The 23,841-nt window shown below is 43.5% G+C and overlaps 1 protein-coding gene across 1 annotated transcript in view; it reads right to left on the reverse strand.

The window, feature by feature from the left end:
- Positions 1-23,841, reverse strand: part of MICU1 (mitochondrial calcium uptake 1) — a 199,730-nt gene that overhangs the window by 116,081 nt on the left and 59,808 nt on the right. The window contains exons 3-5 of the mRNA XM_032232122.1: positions 22,674-22,851; positions 16,398-16,560; positions 10,422-10,465 (exon numbers count right to left, since the gene is read on the reverse strand). Of these exons, the coding sequence (XP_032088013.1) occupies positions 10,422-10,465; positions 16,398-16,560; positions 22,674-22,851 (385 nt within the window). The remainder of the gene's footprint in view (positions 1-10,421; positions 10,466-16,397; positions 16,561-22,673; positions 22,852-23,841) is intronic.

Here is a 23,841-nt window from a genome sequence, read left to right on the forward strand (position 1 = left end):
CGTCGTCGTGCACGCGCGCGGCGCACGCATGCGTACTAGCATCTGTGCGATGCTCCAGCTGCTCCTGGAGGATCGCGCAGGCGCTGTATGCGTCCTGTGCATGCGTGGAAGCGCAGAACTCGTCAAAACCGGGTAAGGAGCGCGGGCGGGCGGGTGGGCCAGTCGCCGTTCCCGGAAGTTACTTACTTCCGGGTTCGCCAACCAACCGGTTCGCAGGGACCGCCGCAAGCCGGTTGAAACCCACCCCTGCCATGGCTCCAGGTTTATCGATGGTGAAAAAAATATTAACACTTCTTTAAAAGAAAACCAAAAATTTACCTCAGAAAAGAAAAAGAGAGAGAATTATCAGTATTCTAAACTGACTTATATATGATATATGGGCAAACAAGTGAAGAGCGCTTCAGGGTAAGTCTTTCTCCAGGGCCTACGTGAGGCTTCACATTCAATACTTGTCAGTACAGATGCCAAAGAAGTGAATATCACCCTTGTTATAAAATGCCCCATTTGCTTAGGATGTAACGTTTCATGTTATAAAGGTCTCCTTGGGGAAATCTTCCACAGACAGACACATTTGTCAATGGAAAGAACTCAAGACTACAATTTGGAATTATGACACCTCACTCTGGGAAATGCTCAAAGCTATTAAGAGGTGCACTCCAGCCATAAATATTAGCAGGTTCACCGACAAAACCGCGCTCGACTGAACCGCGCCCGACTAAACCGCGTCGCTGATGTCATCAAAAGGGCGACAATAGCGCAGAGACAGAAGCATGCTGTAAACCCTAAACCTAAAATTAACCCCTAAACCTAAACCTAACCCCCCTAAACCTAATCCTAAACCTAAATGCATTTTTTATTTTTTTCCATTTTCATTTCGTACAGTCACATATATACTGTGCATAACCGGGGCCCTATAACATTAAACAATAAACACAGCTAATCCTAAACCTAACCCTAACCCTTAACCTAACCCTAAACCTAACCCTTAACCTAACCCTAAACCTAACCCTTAACCTAACCCTAAACCTAATCCTAACCCTAACCCTTAACCTAACCCTAACCCTTAACCTAACCCTAAACCTAACCCTTACCTTAAGTTGAATCAGCTTGCTTTCAAAGCACTATTTAAAGCGCCCTTCTTTCTCCGCGCTGGCTGTTGTCGCCCTGTTGATGATGTCAGCGACGCGGTTTAGTCGAGCGCGGTTTATTCAAGCGCGGTTTTGATGGGTCACGATATTAGCAAATGTAAAAGCTAGAGAGCTTTCTAGAATGTTGTTAGAAACATATTTCTGTCATTATTCTGCTTTTCCTCCCAATTCCCTTAGTATCTTTTCAGCTACAATCACCAGATGAAATTAAAGCAGGAACTCTGAGGGTCATTAATGATTCTATTTGTGTGTGTCTGTGTGGAAATACTCATTATAGGTAGTCCTTGACTTCTGACCATTCATTTAATGATCCTTGAAGTTATGGATGTAGGAGAAGAGCAGGCAGAAATAGAGAACGGGATTAAATGTGTCATCAGTTTAGAGTCCTTACATTGCTACAAGGGATCCAAGTCCAGCCCTCCTTTGAATTATGTTAACTCTGATCTAGCATCAATTTAGTGCTGACTATTATTGGCCAGATTCTTGGGTACATGTTTAAATAAAACTTCTATGTTGCAACTTTATAGATGCTCCTAATTCTTTATGCCTAACATTGGCTATTGCAGCATCTCCAACGTAATATGAACAAAATTTGGACACTTGGCAGCCCACCCATATTTATAATCTCAGGAGCACTTCAACTACCCTGTCCAATTATCTCTCCCCATCTATGTCCTTTTGTCCCTCTACACAGCCTTTTCTGTAGCTGCTCCGGCCCTCTGGAACGATCTCCCCGTGGAGATTCGGACCCTCACCATCCTTCAGGTTTTCCGCAAAGCCGTCAAGACCTCTGGCTGTTCCGGCAGGCCTGGGGCTGATGAGTTCCCAGCCCCACTTGAATTGCTGATTGTTGTGTAAGTTTTTAATTTGTCTTTGTATCCTGTTTTGTCTCGTTCGTTTTTGTATTGCCCCCTTCCCCATGTGTTTGTTTGCCGCCCTGAGTCCCTCCGGGAATAGGGCGGCATACAAGTATAATAAATACAAATACAAATACAATACACTCCATGGCACCTGAAGCCTTACTTGACTTTTGCCATTATCTCTCTCCCTCTACTGACCAAGACAGCTGTTGGCCGCCTGAGGCTTTCTTCCTCTGGTCTATCCGTGACAGATTCCTCACATGATCTAGCAATAATGGCTTCATGTGGCCAGCAGCGGCTTCATGAAGGGGCAGACTGGGCATGCCTCATCAGCAGTGGGAACAGGAAGATGGCAAAGGTCAGCTAGGGCGATGGAGCGCAGGGTAGCAGGGGTCTCAGAGTACAGGGTGGCAAGGGGGCAGAGCTTGTGGCTGGTGCTGGGCTAGGACAGCTGAGGCTTCCAGGAGAAGCTGCAGCTGAAGACTTCTTGCAGTCCCAGAGTGATGGCGTACTAAGAAATTCTTGAGCCACAATGTAGTTTTTCCTTGGTCGTCCTATGTGACCCGACAAATGCGCGCACGACAAAACCGCGCCGACAAAACCACGGCGCAAAAATCACATCATCATCAACGCGACGTCAATGTAGCGACAACAACGCGCCAACAGAAGCGCAATTTAAGTTAAGGTAAGGGTTAGGTTTAGGGTTAGGTTTTGGGTTAGGGTTAGGGTTAGGGTTCGGGTTAGGTTTAAGGTTGTGTTTACAGCGCGCTTCTGTCACCACGCTGTTGTCGCCGTGCTTCAGCGCTCATTCGTCGGCACACTTTAGAACTCGCAGTTTTGTCACCGCGGTTTAGTCGGGCGCGCTTTTGTCGTTCGCCCTTTTGTCAGTGACCCGTCTTCCTATACTTACACAGATGCATGCACATACCCTACATCAGTGATGCCGGAACTTTTCTGCACTGAGTGCCCAAATTGAAACGTGCATGCACCAGACAGCCAGAAACCCGAAGACCAGCTGGCCTGTGTGCATGCGTGGGCGGCCCACCTAGTCTTCAGATTTCCGATGTACATGCCATCTGGTCTTTGTGCGCACCGGAGCCCCGGAAACCTGAAGATCAGGTGGCTGGCACACATATGCGCACCGGCCAGGTGGTCTTCGGGTTTCCGGCACTCCAGCACGCATGAAGACCAGCTGGCCAGTACATATGCGTAGGCCGGAAACCCAAAGAGCAGCTGGCAACAGTGCGCATGCCCACAGAAAGGGCTCTTTGTGCCTGGCACATGTGGCCCTACATGCTATTTCCCTGCCCCCCCCCCCGAACTGCATTCGCTCAACTCCTGTATTCCTTACCTGGAACTCACATCTGCTTCCCATTTAACACATCTGGAGTTACAATAGCAATGAGATTGTCAGATTGCCATCACTAAGTGATGTAGTCTTATGACTCATGCTTTACGATCCCTTCATTTAGCAACAGAAATTCCGGTTCCAATTGTGGCCCGAAATCAAAGACTACTTTAGGGTTGGCTCCTGGAGGAGGACTGGGGAAGGGTGATATCTATGATCTGAATGTCTGTTGAAGAAAAAACCCACTTCTGGAAGTGGGATTTGCACTGGGAGGAAATCTAGCACTTGCAGATATAATTTATTCTGCATTGGAAACAGTGTCCTACTTATCTTTTTTTTTTTTTCCTAATGCTGTTTTCATTTTTAAAAAGACAATATTAACAGCAAAACAGTTTTAATACGCACCTGGGCTTTTTACAGCTCCTGGGCACAATTGGCCCTTTGGCATTCCCTGTCTGACCAACGTTTTATTTTGAAGACAACTGTTTTTTTCAATTTACACATGGTTTGGTCCTCCACAACTGTCTAAGTTTCTCATGTGTCCCCTTGGGAAAACTAATTGCACACCTCCCTTTTAATGTAATCTCAAGTAGAATCTATAGGCAGCTTTTCTCTAAAGCTCATTCCTTCATAATTCACTGAGAACTACTTGTTATGATAGGATGGTCCTGAAATGCAGTTGAGAAACTAACAGTGGATTTCTAAACATGTCTTCTTTTTAATTCAAATGGCTTGTTTCTCAGTAAAAATTGTGTGGGGGAGAAAAATGAAATGTGTCAAAGGAGCTAAAGTTATTATCTCAAGGAAACTGATAATGGAAATTTGTTATATTGGAAAAAAATGTTCCAGTACTATGTTGAACACAACTGTGCTCAAGGAAATGCCCTGTTCCTTAAATCAACTTTTCTATTTTTCTTTCCTTCCTATTTTTACAGGGCATAAATATTCAATACTTTAAATCAACGTGTTTTATTGCTCTCATCGTAAAGAAAAATTATTATTTCATTTGGTTGAGGAATAGAAAAGGTTCATAAAATGCATCCAGGAAGCTGTTAAACCTGGTAATGAAATAGCATCTAGTGCAGTGTTTCTCAACCTTGGCAACTTGAAGATGTCCGGACTTCAACTCCCAGAATTCCCCAGCCAGCATTCGTTGGCTGGGGAATTCTGGGAGTTGAAGTCCAGACATCTTCAAGTTGCCAAGGTTGAGAAACACTGATTTAGTGACTGTGGTGGGGGAACCTGTACAGTATATGAAATAGCTTAGTAATTAATTCCCTTTAGTACTTTTTTTCTATCAAAAAAGTTTGAAAGGCCCATATTTTAATTTGTTTAAGTAGCACAGTCCAAATAAAGAAAACTTCTATTTTAAGACGGATGATGGAGAAAAAGGTAAATATGTGTGTATATAGATATATAGATATATAGATATATATATGCTGTCCCTTTTAAAAGGGGTGGATATGGGATCTGAAGCACAAACTGGTTAAAGCACATGCTGACAAGTCAGTACCTGCCAAAAATCCTGAGAAGAGGGGGTAAAGGTTAGGAAGAAAAGGAAGAAAATCAGCAAAGGTTTGTTACAACGATAGGAAAAAATAAACCAACACAAAACATCATGTACATCATAATGGCAGGAACGGCAGAATAAAAAGAATAGCAAGTTAACATTTCGGGAAGAAAGAATTGCTGAACTCCTTAGAAGCAACAAATAAAGGGGAGGAAATCAATGGTATTTATCAGTTGCCCTGCTACAATATCAAGAACAGAAATGTTCTGAACTAGGCTTCCTGATGAAGCATAAATCACACCCTTAGTCCCCAAAACCCTCTTTAGGGTCATTCACAGCCTGTAATGAGTCACAAACAGTCTGTGAAGAGTCCTCCAGATGTCTGCCACAGTCTTTCAGGGTAATGCTGATAAGCACCCATCTTTTAGTTTTGCAAGGCCCAACGGAGCACAGAGTCAAACAGAGCTTCTCAGAGTTTGAACCAATCAGAATGAACAAAACTGCTTCCTTCAAAGGCTCACATCTGTTTGCTCCTCTTTTATGTCTTATGGGAGGGGCCAATCACCTCCAAGCCTTACTCCTGAGTCACCCCTTTTGCTTTAACTGCTCTTGCCTTCTGGCAGCTCTATGCACACTGGAAACAGGCTCACACTGTTCTTCTGCCTCGCTGATGTCAGACTCTGGAGGCTTCGGAGGCAGCACATCACTACCAGATGGCCTTGGCCCCCACGCTGCCTCTGACGCAGAGCCCTCATCCGAGCTTTCCCCAGACTCCAGGGCTGGCCCATGTTCCTCCCCAACCTCTTCACTGTCCAACTCTGCTGCCAACTCCGCAGACCACAACAAGAAGGAATCTATATAACAGTCTAGTTCAGTACTTTCAATTTATGGCAACAAAAATAAAGCCTTCAAGTTTCAGCAGAGTCAAGAAGAAGAAGCCAACAGGTCATAGATTCGCCCTTGAGCAAAAAATCATATTTTCTTCTATCTGGTTGTCCTCTTCCGGTGATCATGTAACTTTGAGAGAACACATACACGAAGCATTGAGGTAGGGAGGGAACAACCACCTAGCCAAGCAGATCAGTTGGGTCAACCTTGTCAAAATGAGGTGATGAATGTTGCAGCCAAATTGCCCTCCACCGTCATCTCCAGTTTGAGATATAAAACAACTTTTATAAGAAAAAAGCAATGCTTTCTTCCTAATAGCAGTTAGGAAGAAAGTTAGAAAGTTACCAATCATTCCTCTTCTTCTCCAGCTTGGTGTCTTCCACATGTTGAATGATAGACATCAATAGCACTTAGCAATAGCACTTAGACTTATATACCGCTTCACAGTGCTTTACAGCCCTCCCTAAGCAGTTTACAGAGTCAGCATATTGCCCCCAACAATCTGGGTCATCTTCATTTTACTGACCTCGGAAGGATGGAAGGCTGAGTCAACCTTGAGCCCGTGAGACTCGAACTGCTGAACTCCTGGCAGTTGGCAATCAACAGAAGTAGCCTGCAATACTGCATTCTAACCACTGTGCCACCACGGCTCTTATCAATCTTATCAAGGTAGTCTAAGCTGTACCTGTGCCCTAACACACCTCAGGAACTAGGCTGGAGAAACAGATGGTCCTTTGGAACCCATTTTCCTTCATAATAACCTCAGTGCAGAACTGCAAATTAACCCAATTATCCATTGGCACTTAAAATTAATGGCTGACTTCATGGTTAACCTGAGATTCCAATGAATCTTTGGCAGCTGGCCCAGTTATCTGGAGAACAAATCTACTAAAATATATGCTAATATCTCATCTTCTGGGTGTACTAAAAGGCACAGACATGGTTATACAAATAATTACTTCTCCTGATAAGCCACACCATCTGTCACAATTTTTTCAAATAATTGTAGATTTCAAAGGAAAAGCAGCAACATATAAATATGCATACAGCACTGACAATTAAAGCTGTGCATATATTGCTAATTTAAGTTTTCCCTCTCTTGGAATGCATACCAAGAGAAACTGTTCTATTAAGCTCAGAAAAGCAATGTAATTTTAAAGTAATATGAATGAGATAAATCAGGAAAAAAATGGGGAAACCACTGAAATGTTTTTTTCAGCACAACCAAATCTTTAAGGTGAAGTCCCAGACCCAGTGAATTGTCTGAAGCGCCCATCCTCCCAAACAGAAACACTATGAAGAGATACGTAAACTGTCTTTTCAAACATACCTAAAATCACTCTGCAATTCCAGTTCAAATTAACCACAGTTAAGACATTTGTTCTTTTACGATGAAAGAATAAACTGGGTGACACAAGGGCTCATAAAATAATAAATATCTAAAAAATCTAATGCAGTATTTCAGAAAAAGGCAAACTGTTCTACTTATTTAGAGCTTACTACACATTAGAAAAATGTGAACACATCTGTATGTGGCCAAATATCATAAGTCTTATATTGGAGCATTTGGGAGAAAACTGTTTCAAAGAGCAGCGTACACATTTAAAAAAAAATAACAGTAGTTTGACTGCACACTTTAAATTATATAGGTAGTCCTCAACTTGTATCCATTTGTGTAGTGGCCAATCCATGTTACCACAGCATTGAAAAAAAGTGTCTTACAACCACTCCTGGAATTTACAACTATTGCAGCAACTCCCACGGTCACGTAATCAAAATTTGGGCACTTGGCAACTATAGCAATAGCAATAGCAGTTAGACTTATATACCGCTTCATAGGGCTTTCAGCCCTCTCTAAGCGGTTTACAGAGTCAGCATATTGCCCCCAACAACAATCTGGGTCCTCATTTTACCCACCTCGGAAGGATGGAAGGCTGAGTCAACCCTGAGCCGGTGAGATTTGAACCGCCGAACTGCAGAACTGCAGTCAGCTGAAGTAGCCTGCAGTGCTGCATTTAACCACTGCGCCACCTCGACTCTAACTGGCATGTATTTATGACAGTTGCAGCATGGAGGGGAGGGGCTTGTGATCATCATTTGTCATTTTTTCAGCCGACTTCTGACAAGCGAAGCCAATGGGAAGCTTGATTTACTTAATGAACATGGGATTAATTTAATAACCACAGTGATTCACTTAACAACCATAGCAAAAGGTTCATAAAATTGAATGTGTCTCACACAACAGCTATCTTGCTTAGCAAGAGGAATTCTGGTCTCAATTGGGAGCGTAAGTCTGTGTTTCTTTCTCAAACAAGGAAGTTGATCATTCAGAGACTGATATTAAATATTAAATCCACCACTCCAGAATAACCAATAATTGTGTTAATCAGCTTGTTCTACCAGTCAGTCTGATAAAAACTGGCAGCAACTGGCCTTAAATTGAATGATTCAAAACTGTCACCAATGACAACTTAAATTATTCCTTCCGCCCATCCAGATGTGCTGAGGAAAAAGGCAGAACAGGAGCAGAATGACGTGGAGGAAAGTTAATGTAGCTACATATTAGACTTCTTTCTGCTATCCCTAAGCAGGTGGTGGGAACTCTATCCTATCTCTGGGAAAAAAAGGGAAGTTTGCCTCAGAGGAAAGAGAGAAAGAAGAGCAAAAATCCGAAAAGTTATGTTTCCCATTTTTCTCTTGAAAATGGAAATAGGATGCCCTTTGCGACCATATTCACTGCACCTGTTGTGAACTAGGCTATCCAAGCACAAAGCCAACTCCTTGTCCCGATAAAACCCCAAAGTGAATTCCTCTCCAGCAAAGTCCCAGCCAACAGTCTTTCAAGAGATATCACAACCACAGACCTTTATCAGGCTTGGAGAGCTGCCAGGCCGATATCTTCCAAACGCCACTCTGTGGCAGACTATACTTGGCAAGAAGTCAGGAACAGATCTTCACTCTTAATAAATTAAACTGATTGTCTCCTGGAAACTCCCTTCCCCTTTCACTCCTCTTTATTCCCTATGGGAGAGGCCGTTCACCCTCCACCTCTACATGGAGCAGCCCTTGAAGAGTGTTCGGAGACTCCAGATGGTCCAGAATGCAGCCGCGCGAGTGATTGTGGGTGCACGCTGGTACACCTATCCTCCCCGAGCTGCACTGGCTACCGATTGGTCTCCGGATACGCTTCAGGGTGCTAGTTATTACTTATAAAGCCCTACATGGTATTGGACCTGGGTACTTGAGAGACCACCTTCTGCCGATTACCTCCCACAGACCCATTCGATCCCACAGATTAGGCCTCCTCCGTATTCCATCTGCCAGCCAATGTCGGCTGGCAACTACTCGGAGGAGGGCCTTCTCTGTGGCTGCCTCGGCCCTTTGGAACGAGCTCCCCGTGGAGATTCGGACCCTCTCCACCCTTCAGGCCTTCCGGACGGCCGTGAAGACCTGGCTGTCCCAGCAAGCCTGGGGTTGAGTGCCCCCACCCACTCAAATTTGCTGTGTCTGTTGTGCTTTTAAATTGTTTGTATTGTCTGTTTGTCTTTGTCTTACTTTTGTAATTTCCCCTCCCTTGGCTTTGTTCAGCCGCCCTGAGTCCCTTCGGGGAATAGGGCGGCCTACAAATTGAATAAAATCCAAATCCAAATCCACCTGTGCCTTTACTCCCGAGTCCGCTCTTGTTCCTTAGCTGTTCCCTTCTCCTGGCAGCTCTGCGCATGTGTACATCGGGAACAGGCTCCAGTTGTTCTTCTGCCCCACTGATGTTCGACTCGGAAGGCAGCTAATAACTGTCAGACAGCCTTGGCCCCATCTCTGCCTTTGATGCAGAGCCCTCGTCAGAGCCTTCCCCAGACTCCCAGACTGGCCCATGTTCCTCCCCAACCTCCTCCTCACTGTCCGAATCTGCTGCCAGATCCTCTGGACACTGGCGGGCCACAATAATACCCTCACTGGATATCAATATCCTAATTCACTGTGGTGCTTAAATATATACAGTGAATCTGGATATTGATACCCAGTGCAATGAATAGGTTAGCAAAGGTTAACACCTTCCTATTTCCATTTTCAAGAGAAAAATGGGGGCCATTTTACATATTCCATTTTTTTGAGGCAGGAAAAAATAAATTCCTGAAAATTCGTATACGTGAACTTACAATGAAGTTAACTTACAATGAAGAGGACAATGTGAACTCTACAATGAAGAGGAAACTGGAGTAGCAATTTTGCTGCAATGACACAGCATAAATAGTAGAAAGCAAGCCATTTATTTTTTACTTTGAAGCTTCTAGTGTAGTGTTTCTCAACCTTGGCTACTTGAAGATGTTTGGACTTCAATTCCCAGAATTCCCCAGCCAGAAAATGCTGGCTGGGGAATTCTGGGAGTTGAAGTCCAGACATCTTCAAGTGGCCAAGGTTGAGAAACACTGTTCTAGTGTCTCGTAAAAGTCGGTAGAAAAACTCCTAAGAATTTAGATGTAGTTACATTAATTATAATGAGCCAGAAAAAAAGAATATTGTCTGCTTGGAAAATCGATAGGCCTTTGCTTATTTTATACATGGAATAGGGGGGAAAGGGGACATCTTTTCACCCTCCCCATCCCCCTCCTCACAACACCATTGTTGAAAAGACAATTAGCATGCACACAAAGATTTAGAAATCTCACCTTTCCATCGTAGCGTTTCACCACAAATTGATCAAGACCTAAATCTGGGAATAAAACCAAACAGCGTTATTACCATATTTTGAAAATGACATTTTTGGCAGTTTCTTTAAAGAAAATGCATCACTTAAGCCTTAGATATCAAATCAAACATGAAAAAAATAACAGAAAGTAACCTTACGGTATAGTAGGTTAATTTTCTATCTAGTTCTACAGGTTTCTATAATAAATCTTTGACTTTAATCACTCCACCTCCTCCTAACTATATCAACATCATTTACCTGCAGCTAGGTATGCAGGGGTGGGTTTCTCGCCCCGTTCCAACCGGTTCGGTTGGAATGGGGCCGGCGGCATCCTCGTGCATGCGCATGATGCACGCATGCGTACTAGCGTCTGTGCGATGCTCCAACTGCTCCTGGAGGATCGCGCAGGCGGTGTATGTGTCCTGCGCATGCGTGGAAGCGCAGAACTCGTCAAAACCGGGTAAGGAGCGCGGGCGGGCGGATGGGCCCTTCGCCGTTCCCGGAAGTTACTTCCGGGTTTGCCGACCAACCGGTTCGCAGGGACCGCCGCGAACCGGTTGAAACCCACCCCTCTAGGTATGCTTCCCCCCCCCCATTCATTGTTCCTTCAATTGCACTCCTGTCATCTCCCAGCTACTATAACCGTTAATCATGTAGCTGGAAACAGCACACTTGGATGGGATCAGAGTTTGAGGAAGTCTGGCCTGTATAGAAAAACACATGTCCTTATTTTCATATAGTAAGGCAAATAGTAGTTGCCCTTAAGAGATTACAAAAGGCTTTGCTTAATGAAAATATGGAGCAGTGTTTTTCAAATTTGGTGTCAGGCCTGGAAGTCATCTTTTACGTTTGGGCCTTCAGGCTTGCCACATTTTCTACTGTGGGGAAATGGGAGGAGGGATTATATGGAGTATGGGTGATATATAGCCAAAATAACATTCTTTTCTCACAGTCAAGGCCACTTTGCTCTGCAGCTGCGATGAAATGAATGAGAGGCATCTCCAGTTTTGGATGGTGCCTGATTGGACCACGTGACAGACATGTGGATATTGGACAGGGACTTGAACTTTCTTTTGGGTGGGGAAAACCTGGAAACTTTCAGATTCTGGTTTTCAGCCAATAAAGGTAAAGGTAAACTTTCCCCTCGCACATGTGTGCTAATCGTTCCTGACTCTAGGGAGCAGTGCTCATCTTGTTTCTAAGCCAAAGAGCTGTCCGAAGATGTTTCCATGGTCATGTGGCCAGCATGACTAAACGCTGAAAGTGCATGGAACGCTGTTATCTTCCCACCAAAGTGGTCCCTATTTTTCTACTTGCATTTTTACGTGCTTTCGAACTGCTTGGTTGGCAGAAGCTGGGACAAATTAACAGGAGCTCACTCCGTTACGCGGCCTTAGGGATTTGAACCACCAAACTGCAGACCTTTCTGATCAACAAGTTCAGCGTCTTAGGCACTGAGCCACTGCGTCCCTTCCCCTTCATTCAGCCAATATGACATCTCTAATAAAATGGAACTTTTGACATTTGGCAGCTTTAAGATGAGTGGACTTCAACTCCCAGAATTCCCTAGCCAGCATGTTGGGATTGGGGAACTAGAGCAGTGGAATTCTGGGAGTTGGCTGACTGTGGAATTCTGGGAGATGAGGTCCACACATCTTCAAGTAGCTACGGTTGAGAAACACTGAAGTAGAGGAAACACTTCTTTAAGTACATTTATTTAAGTTTTCTTTTCTTCTTTAGGTTTTAGTTGGGAATAGGAGTTTGGAAAATGGGTTCGATTTTTTTCGCATAGAATAAAATCATGCATTTTATAACCTCTTTAAAGAAAAAGTGGAAGCATAATTAACATATAATACCTTGAATTAAAGGTGTGTGTGTGTATGTATGTATGTGTGTATAGGTGTGTGGAGTGCTGGTGTTGTTTCAGTAAGTGGATTGATTGGATGTGTGGCTGTATCATGATTGGTAGATTGGTGCTGGCTGTGGGTCCATTGTTGTTTTCTTCACAAACACAATATCAAGAAAGCTTTTAACACTGAAAATAGCCAACATCTTAAGAAACCCCAAAGACAAAATCCAGCTCGAAAACCAAGGAGTCTACGAAATACCACGCAAAATCTGCCCTGCAACATACATAGGACAAACGAACAGGAGAATGAATGCACGCATCGTAGAACACAAGAACGCAGTAAGAAAAAAAGAAAAAAACTTCCTCCCTTTTTCAGCACCTTAAAGCTACAGGACATGAAATTAATTTTGAAGGAACCAAATTAATCTCCAAAACTGAACACTTGAACAAGAGAATAATTATGGAAGCTATCAAAATAGAGGAACACCCCCACAACATGAATAAACGTGACGATACCTCCCGCCTACCAGACATCTGGAAACCAGCCCTGGTAAACAAACGAGCCCCACCCACCACCCAGGCTATTACAACACAAAACAACAACAGACCCACAGCCAGCACCAATCAGCACCAATCTACCAATCATGATACAGCCACACATCCAATCAATCCACTTACTGAAACAACGCCAGCACTCTACCAAGATTTATAGAAAAACGGCAGCTCCAGCCACGCTTTAAGCCAAAAACACCAGCCTGAAGATGGCGAGTGAGACCTCACTGAAACGTTGCCAAGACAATCTCAATCTTACACGGGAAAAGACCCAATACAACAAGACCAGCATACCTACACCCGTGAAAATTTACGAAACGTGTGTGTGTGTGTGTGTGTGTGTATGTATGTATGTATGTATATGTGTATGTGTGTGTGTATATATATATATACACACATATATATACACACACACACAAAAACATACATACACACATACATACACACACACACATACATACATACGTACATACATACACACACCGTATTTTTCAGAGTATAAGACACACTTTTTTCCCACAAAAAAGAGGCTGAAAATCTGGGTGCGACTTATCACTAAATACAGCATTTTTTGCCTCCCGAAACCCCACCCCCTTCACAAAAATGGCCATGCATAACCTTTAGGAGGCTTTCAGAGTGCTTCTGGGGACTGGGGAGGGCAGAAATGAGCAAAAAACTGACCGTTTTTTGCTCATTTTTGGCCCCATCCCACCCCCCAGGAGCACTCTACAAGCCTCTAAAGGCTATTCATGCCCTTTTTTTGGAAAAAAAAAAACACTGGTCCGTTTTTGCAAAAAATGGGCCGTTTTGGGGAGGTCTGCAGAGTGCAAAAACTTTTTTTTAAATTGCCTCTTCAAAATCTTGGTGCGCCTTATACTCAAGTGCGTCTTATACTCCGAAAAATACAGTATATGTCTGTCATCCCTTCACAGCTTTGTGAAGGGATGGCTGGTGTGTATGAAACGTTTACTGTTACACACCTCATATGTAATGGTTTCCACTAATTATCATTAAAAGAATAAAATCAAGCCAATTAGGTGGACAATACAAAAAGACAGAACAGTGACATTAGCAACCCTGGGACAATTAATATTTCTTGAACCTCCTTCTATATTGTTATAAGGAAAGTCATCATTTTTACCTAGTGATAATGGATGCCAATAATTTAAAAGCAATATCCCTAACAATGCAGTAATATATGAATAGATACTTTTCTAAATGGCACAAGAACTGGATTATGTTTAGCCTAAAGAAGAAAAGATAATCAAGAAAGATGACAACAACCTTTAAATTTCTTGAAGGGTTGTCACAGAAAGAGGGTACGTATTTATTCTCCATAATTCCCAAAACAGGATAAGGGGCAGTGCGTGGAAACTTTTCAGAGTGGGATACAAACACAAAATAAGGTGGAATTTCCTGATTGTGAGAACAACTGAACAGTAGAACAACCTGCTGCTCCATCTTCCAAGACTTTCTATTGTAAATGTGTTTTTATTTTCCATTTTCATTTCGTACAGTCACATATATACTGTGCATAACCGGGGCCATATAACATTAAACAATAAACACAGCCATTCATCTTGTCAATAATACCCCCCAAAATACAAACCCAATGTACCTCTTTGACCCTCCATACACCCTTTCTTTCGCCCCCCTCCAACTTTCCTTCTTCCCTCCAATATTCCCCTCTACCCTACTTCCCCTCCCCCTCTACCACTCCTCTCTCCCAGTACACCCCTCCCTTCCTTCTCACCCTCCCTCCCATCCTCTCTCCCACCCTCTCTACCCCTCTTTCTTCTATCCCTCTACTCCTCCCTTCGGTGTATTTCTACTATTTCTACTATCTATTTTATATATTCAGTTTGTCCCAATAGGACAAGCATCTTCCAAGACTTTCAAACAGGATAGCTATTTGTCTGGGATGTTATACGGATTAATGTGGCATGATCTAGAACGGGGGTGTCAAACTGGGAGCCCGCGGGCTGGATGCGTCACATGCAGGCCACACCCACTCCAGCTCCCCAATGGGAAAACCATCGCGAAACGTCATGTGACAGCAATGTGACGCTGCGAGTTGGACACCTGTGATCTATAAGCTCTCCAAGGTCCCTTCCAACATTATTATTTTACAAATACGTTTCATGTTAAGTTGATAAAAAAAATCAACAATACTGATATAACAGGATTTAATAAATGAAATGCTTCATTGCCTGGGTACTTGAGAGACCGCCTGCTGCCAATTACCTCCAATAGACCGATCAGATCCCACAGATTAGGCCTCCTCCGAATTCCATCCGCCGGCCAATGCCGACTGGCGACTACCCGGAGGAGAGCCTTCTCTGTGGCTACTCTGACCCTCTGGAACAAACTCCCCGTGGAGATTCGAACCCTCACCACCCTCCAGGCCTTCCGCAAAGCCCTTAAAACCTGGCTGTTCCGACAGGCCTGGGGCTAAAGAGCTTTTGCCCCCCTCCCTCGAATGGTATGGTTGTTGTGTGCTTTTAAATTATGTATTGTTCTGTTCGTCTTTTTATCCCTTATCTGTACCCCCCTTCCCTGACTTGGATTGTGAGCCGCCCTGAGTCCCCTTGGGGGAAAAGGACGGCATACATATGCAATAAATTCAATTCAATTCAAATTCAATTGCAGTCATTAGCCAGCACAATAGGAATCAGCAGTCCAAAATACGCAAATTGATCTACTTTGTGATGAATGATCACTGAATGATCACTTTTGAGATCTGTGTGCCACATTTCTATGGATTAAAAGTCACACTAAATCCAGCTATTCGTACAACTGTTTACTGGTTGGCTTCCTTTCAGGAAGAAATTAATTTTGGGAGGGAGGGGGCGGAAATGGATACTTAAAATGCAATATTGGATTATATAGTATGATACTATGCTACACTGCACCATAGTATACCGATGACTTTCAATGAAGACCTTTGTCCTCTATTGGATTGATTCATATTGATGTACATCTCTATCTTATAACTGTCTGTCTCCCACAAGACCATTTGCAAATAATAGGAATGGTAGACAAATAAAATGTGGCAGATACTAAGCTAGAGAAAGCTTTTAAAAACTTCATGCTCACAAAGAGTCATATACAACCTAGTGCCAATTACCCACATTATTTTTACAACACGTTGGCTAGATCTTAACTGCAATAAAAAACGTTTATAAGGCTGTTTTAGTCCATTACTAAAGATTATCTCAGTAACTGTTTAAAACCATGTGCTGGGGAACATTAAAAATGAGGTGGGAGAAACTGAGAAATGGCCACTGGCATAAAATTGCACAGCTACAGGAAATCAATCTCAGTAGTTTTTACAAAGAAGGAAATAACTAGAACAGTGTTTCTCAACCTTGGCCAACTTGAAGTCCCGTGGACTTCAACTCTGAGAATTCCCCAGCCAGCTGTGCTGGCTGGGGGATTCTGGGAGTTGAAGTCCATGGGACTTCAAGTTGGCCAAGGTTGAGAAACACTGAACTAGAATTACTGGGTGTGCCTCACAGCCTTCTATTTTCCATCACAGTATCCAAGGCGACTTACTTTCTGGTTGCTTTTCATTTGGTGTTATAGATCGCACAAAATCTTGTGGGGTCATAAATACTTCTGAATCTCCATGCTCACTGATGATTTTCAATGTGGCAAAGTATCGAAAGATTTTATCTGGAGTAGAGTAAGCTCGGATCCTGTTTTCATATTCCATCACCTAAAAAGAAAAAAATACTGGATGTGAAAATTCTCTAAATTCCAATAGTTTAGCCATATTTTTTTTTAAGGGTAAGTGATCTTTTGACAGAAATATATAATTATATCTAAAGGCCCAAGCTGAGTTGATAAGATCTATTTATCTATCAGTATTATGAATCTACCCTCCAGGCAAAAGACATAAAAGCCAAATTAGGTTTCAGTCTTGAAATAGTGGGACATTCTGAAAAAACGAAAACAAATTAAGCACAAAAACAACAGAGCAGACAACAAAACAGCACCATCATGAAGAAATAATTAGAAGGCAGTTAAACTTGGCATTGAAATAAAAGTGACAATCAGCCCTATTTTGTGAGTGAAGCTTTTCCAGTAAGAAAATACCATCACAGTTTAACTCCCCTGCCTTGTTCCAATCAATCATTCAATCAATCAAAATGAATTCTCGATCCAGGACCAAACACAATAGAAGACCAGCATATGATAAAATGATAACCATAAAAGAAAAAGAAAAATTGCAAGAAAATTCTAAAGCAAGTGGTTATCAGCATGGAAAAGTAAATAGATAGTGCTGAGAAGAGCAAACAGGGTGTTTAGGGGACTGGAGGCTAAAGCATACGATGAATGGTTGCAGGAACTGGGCATGGCTAGTCGAGTGAAGAGAAGGACCAGGGGCAGACATGATAGCAGCATTCCAATATCTGAAGAGTTGTCACAGAGACGAAAGGGGTCAAGCTATTTTCCAAGACACCCGAAGGCCAGGCGAGGAATAAGGGAAGGAAATTGAACAAGGAGAGATTCAACCTAGAAAGAAGGATACATTTTCTGACAGTGAGAGCAATCATCCAATGGAAGAGGATTTGCCTTTGGAAGTTGTGGCAGCTTCATCACCGGAAGCTTTCAAGAAGAGACTGGACTGCCATCTGTCAGAAATGGTGTGGTAGGGTCTCCTGCTTGGGTATGGGGGTTGGACTAGATGACCTACCAGGTCCCTTCCAACTCTTTTAATCTGTAAAGATAGTTTCTGATATCTATAGTTATTGATGAATATTTGCAATCTTCAAACGGCAGCATGTCAAGTGCAAGAAACCAGGAGCCAGGATAGAGTTCAAAAGGACCATGAATTTATTTCATGGTAAGAATCTGATCTAAGTCAAATTGGCGCTGGATAAGAGTCAATAGAATTCACCAGGAGTTGGACTTAGGTCTCTAGTGGAAGCATGGCAATTCCAAAGTGATGATCCATTTGACTCTGCCCTCAAGCTCAGTCTAGTCATCTCCTGCAAAGCACGGCTTGGGTGGTTGCTGCCAGGTGGGGAAAGGTGCATGAGGGTGCATTGGTGACCAGAGAGGTGTAGCAATGAGCCAGGAGTGGGTTTCTCGCCCCGTTCCAACTGGTTCGGTTGGAACGGGGCCGGCAGCGTCCTTGTGCACGCGCGCGGTGCACGCATGCGTACTAGCGTCTGCGCAACGCTCCAGCTGCTCCTGGACGATCGCGCAAGCGCTGTCTGCGTCCTGCGCATGCGTGGAAGCGCAGAACTCGTCAAAACCGGGTAAGGACCGCGGGCGGGCGGGCGCACCCTTCGCCGTTCCCGGAAGTTACTTACTTCCGGGTTTGGCGACCAACCGGTTCGCAGGGACCGCCGCGAACCGGTTGAAACCCACCCCTGCAATGAGCACAAGTAAGCTCAACAAGGTGCATAACCAGTGGCGGGATTCCAAATCTTTTTCTACCGATTCTATGAGTGTGTGCTCGGCGCATGTGTGCAGCACTTGAAGACCGCCTTTGGTGTCAGCGCTGGTGAGCTGAGGTGTTTTTTAGCTCAGCTGAGGAGCGGCAATCTGCTCTGCTGCGCAAATCAGCTGAGCTAAAAAAATAAGGGACTATAGGACAGGAAACGACAGGGGAGGGAGGACGGGGCCAACCAGAGGTGGCATTTGCCGGTTCTCTGAACTACACAAAATTTCCGCTACCGGTTTGCTCGAACCGATCCGAACCGGCTGAATACTACTTCTGTGCACAACGGTGCACAAGTGGCAGGATGAGCGCAGTGTGAGTACAGAGGGGTTTGGGGAGGATGCATGAGGATCTAAGAGCCGAGGTGGCGCAGTGGTTAAATGCAGCACTGCAGGCTACTTCAGCTGACTGCAGTTCAGCAGTTTGGCTGTTCAAATCCCACCAGGCTCAAGGTTGACTCAGCCTTCCATCCTTCCGAGGTGGGTAAAATGAGGACCCAGATTGTTGTTGGGGGCAATATGCTGACTCTGTAAACCGCTTAGAGAGGACTGAAAGCCCTATGAAGCGGTATATAAGCCTAACTATTACTATTGGTTGCTGGTGAGGCACACCACAAGTGCAGAGAAGCTATGGGAGTTTGCATGGTGATCTTCTGTCCAGCCCTATGACTTGGCTTCTGATAAGCTAATTGGTCATTCCACGCCTGTTTGCTTCCCACAGGAGACATTCTGCTGAGATAGAATAATTTGATTTAGAAATGATTGGACAAAATAAATCCTTAATAATAACAACACGGATTGATGCCTGCTGTCTATATGACCTTGGGGGAATGCAGGGAGGAGATACTGCCTAGGAAACAATTGGAGAACCAGAGGCCGAGTTTAACTGTCAGAGAAAGAAACATAGGAAGGACCCCAGCCTAATGGATCAAGCAGTTAAAAGTGGCAGAGAAAAGTTTGTACTTTCAGGCTTGCAAGATTGATGTCAGCTCCTCTCCCGGTAAAGCAGACAGGAAACAGAATTAGATGAACGAATTCTACTTTCCCCTAAGGCTACATTAACACAATCTTGCAAGTCATCCACACATATTTAGAGAGAATCATTTCAATGGCAAGAAATGAATAAAAGGACACTCGTAGACTTCCAGAAAAGAGTTCTTCTTTTCCTCTTCTGTGCCATTGTTCTCAACTGGCTGATGAAAAAAAAAAGACAATATATCTTTATAATGCCTTGGTAAGGCCACATTTGTAATACTGCATCTAGCTTTGGTTGCCACGATGTGAAAAAGATGTGGAGACTCTAGAAAGAGTGCAGAGAAGAGCAACAAAGATGATTGGGGGGCTGGAGGCTAAAACATAAGAAGAACGGTTGCTGGAACTGGGCGTGGTTAGTCTGATGAAAAGAAAGATTAGGGGAGAACTGATAGCAGTGTTCCAATATCTCAGGGGTTGCTACAAAGAAGAGGGAGTCAACCAGAGGTGGGTTCCTACCAGTTTGCACCTATTCGGTAGAACTGGTTCGTCAAATCTACCGAACCGGTTAGAAGAGGTTCCACCAGTGGACCTGGAAAGCAGGCCACACCTACAGAAGAGGTTCCAAACTTTTTTGAAACCCACCACTGGTCCTTGGATATGATTATTCTACACTATCATGCTCATATTTATAAACCTCAGTGCCTCTGTGAAAGATAAGGATGACTACTGCGTTTGTGGTGCAATCAGAACATTGCGTGTGTTGAGGTTGTTTTAACGCAAACCAAAGATGCCTTTTAAAAAAGGTTTACCTCCTATTCTTATGCATGCCAGTGCTGTGTGTGAGGTAATTTAAGGTGGTTCTGACAAGTGTCATCGGCATCTTCATATCCGGTCACATGGGCGACAAGCCACTCCCACAAAGGAGGCCACACCCACAGAGTAGGTTTGAACAATTTTTGAAACCCACCACTGGAGTCAACCTATTCTCCAAAGCACCTGAGGGCAGGACAAGAAGCAAAGGGTGGAAACTAATCAAGGAGAGAAGCAACTTAGAACTAAAGAGACATTTCCTCACAGTTAGAACAATTCATCAGTGGAACAACTTGCCTCCAAAGGTTGTGAATGCTCCGAAACTAGAAGTTTTTAAGAAGAGATTGGATAACCATTTGTCTGAAGTAGTGTAGGGTTTCCTGCCTAAACAGGAGGTTGGACTAGAAGACCTCCAAGGTCCCTTCCAACTCTGCTCTTCTCTTCCATATGCTTCCTTCACCCTCAAGCCCAAAGCCTCATTCCTTTCTAAGAAAGGACAGCATTGAATTTTGAGACCGCAACAAAGGTGATTAGGACTGCGTATTTACTCTGAATGAATTTAAATTCCCAGAGCCTATATCTTATAGTACTAAAACACTTCATGATGGCCTGAGCATTTGTATATATTACTTTTACAAAATCTTGAATAACTACTGAAGTACCAAATGTTTGGAGGAGAAACAAAGTTCTCCCAATTTTCAAAAAGGACAAAAACAGAAACTAGTTAGTTCAATCCTGATACTTGGGAAGTTTCTGGAATATATTGTAAAAACAATGATGTTTTAAGTGCGCAGTCAGAGAGAGGATAGGGAGTCCTGGTTTGATAATAGTACCTGTCCAAAATCATGCTAGAGTAAGCAGTTGATTGCAGCCTAAACACAACACAGCAAATGTGATATGATTACAAAAAATGGTAAAGGCAATTTTAGGTTGCATTCAAAGAAATATAATTTCCAGTTCATCCTTATCATAACACTACTCAGATCTCACTGTAAGTGCTAAATCCAATTTCGAGCACCATGCTTTAATAATTCAGACAAACTGGACAATGTTCAGAGAAGGGCAACAAGGATGACAAGGAAACTAGAATTAAGTCCTATGAAAAGATATACAAGGACATATTCGGCTCCGAGATGGCTTTTGTATTCCAGCTTGATTTTCAAACACCTAAAAAGATGCACGAAGAAAGTAAAGATTTTAGTTAATCTAAATTAAAGACTTCAGCTAAATATTAGGGGAAGAAGCCTCCAATAATATGACAAATGCCACAGTGGAATCAATTACCAAAAGAGATGGGGGGATTTTTCTCATTAGAGACTGGATAGTCAGTTATGCAAAAATTATTTAATTTCCTGCACTAACTTTATGGCTTAAATGTCACCTATCAAAACTAGGATACCACAATTCTCTCATTCACACTCGGGGGGGGGGGGATCCAAAATCGAAACCCCAGCCACATATATGAATAATGATTCATTTGATTTGCATCCTGGTTTAAACCATTCTTTTTTATCCTTGTCATCCTCAAAAATATTTGTGGGATTATTAGAGATTAAAGCACTAAACTAGAAAGCAAGGGGCCATGAGTTCAAGCCCCACCTTTCCCATGAAAGTCAGCGGGATGTCATTGAATCAGTCTCTCTCTCTTAGCCCAACCTACCTCAGGGTTGTTATAGTGGTAAAAATAGGAGGAGGAAGGAGTGTTGTTTGTTTGTCACCTTGAGTTATTTGTAAAAACACTAAAGACATGATATCTCTCTATATAAAAATGGCTGTGTGTGTATATATATGTTCCAGCATAACTCTGGAACACCTCAAGCAATTTCAACCAAACTTGGAAAATAGATGATTTACTCTCTGGAGAAAAATACTGTGGGGGTAAGATACCCCTAACTCCCCTCAGTGTGTGTGTGTGTCCTGGCACACAGGTGGCACGCAGAGTCCAGCTCAGCTCCACTGTGCATGTGTGCATGCTTCCTGCCAGCGAGCTGATTTTTGGGTCTCTGCCGCACATGCACGGGGGATGGTGGGGGGGGAGCACAGCGGTGTGTGGCACGATCACACCCCCCCCCCGCAGCCTGTTTTTTCTCCCAGGAGACAGCAGGGATGCCTACTAGGCCCAAAATGAGCCACCGGGGAGAGGATCATGCATGGGAAGCGTGGGGAGCGTGGGGTGTTGCGCGACAATATAGATATCATTCTTCCATTTCCTGTCCAATGCAGTGTTACCTCCGGTCACAACTGTAATCCGTTCCAGGACTTTGGTCAGCGCCCGATTAGGTGCATGTGCACACACACTCACTGTGCATGTGCGCACACACACAAAAAGGAGCGGAAGGGGAAATCACTGCGGCTCTGTTTGATCGCCACCCGAGGATGTGTTCGTGAACAGAGTGAAACATTTAGCAGATTTTTAGGTCCGATTTGATCATGGTCAGAACCTTTTGTGACCTGAAGTCCCACTGTACAGGATTAGGAAAAATAAATACTGGGGCAACGCTGAGTTATCAGCTAGTAAGAAATAAAAATGAATGGCCTGTCAAAAGGTTGCTCTTGACCACTTATTCATATAAATGCAGTTTAACAAAGACATACCTTACGGTCTCGAAATCCAGAACGCTGCTTTTTCTTCTTTCCTTCTGCCTGAGAAACGTTATTGGACTCTAGAGCTTTCTCTTCATCGCTCCCTTCATTCGCTACTTCTCTGTCTTTCATTTTCTCATCCGTCGTGTGCATGTCATGATTCACAGGAGGCGATGCTTCTGCCTGGGCTCTAAGGTTAAAAAGAGGGAGGAAAGTCCTTCTGATTATTTAAAATGCCCACAAGAAAACATTTTCAGATAAATGAATGGCCTTAATCCTGACTGTGCAAACTAGTCAAAACAGGTGATTTACGAAGCTCATTATCCCGGACAAAACACCTTTTTTTCTCAAAGTGTTAAAATAATATGGTGTTTGCAAGGTTCACACTGCTATTCCCAGCTGTCTCTACCTGCATATATTTTCCTCTGCTGGTGGTGCCAAGCACAAGGTCAGCTTTCAAAGGACATCCCTGTTTTGACACTTTGAAGACAGATGTTGCATCCTCATACAGAAATTCCTGCAAAGGGCCTGTTCCAGGTATTCTTGGGTTTATTATCTAGAGACAAACTTCTCCGCCTCTCCAGAAGCTTGCACAGCTGCTTCTCAACCTGCCCCCCAGTTGCTTATGAAGCATTTATAAGTAGTTGAATTTATGAAGCAGTTTAAATGAGTCTGGAAAAAACATGCAACTGCTTTAATTCTTCCAAGAAACGTGCTTTGTCTAAGTTCCTGTGAGTTGTGAAGCACTTCTTTTCAAGGATTTGCATAGCAATAATACAAAGACAATTGAGAGGGCATCCGGCTCTCTCAATTCCTGGCAAATGGAGGTAGTGACACATTTTATTTTCCTGGACTCCAAGATCACCGCAGATGAGGACTGCAGCCAAGAAATTAAAAGAAGCTTGCTCCTGGGGAGGAAAGCTATGGCAAATCTAGACAGCATACTAAAAAGCAGAGACATTGCCCTGCCAAAAAAAGTATGTATAGTCAAGGCTATGGTTTTCCCAGTTGCAATGTATGGCTGTGAAAGTCGGACCATAAGGAAGGCTGAGCGCCAAAGAATTGAGCGCCTTTGAACTATGGTGCTGGAGAAGACTCCTGCGAGTCCCTTGGACTGCAAGGCGATCAAACTGGTCAGTCCTAGAGGAGATCAACCCTGACTGCTCTTTAGAAAGCCAGA

The sequence above is a fragment of the Thamnophis elegans genome, chromosome 15 (assembly GCF_009769535.1).
Source record: "Thamnophis elegans isolate rThaEle1 chromosome 15, rThaEle1.pri, whole genome shotgun sequence".
NCBI classification, from domain to species: Eukaryota; Metazoa; Chordata; class Lepidosauria; order Squamata; family Colubridae; genus Thamnophis; species Thamnophis elegans.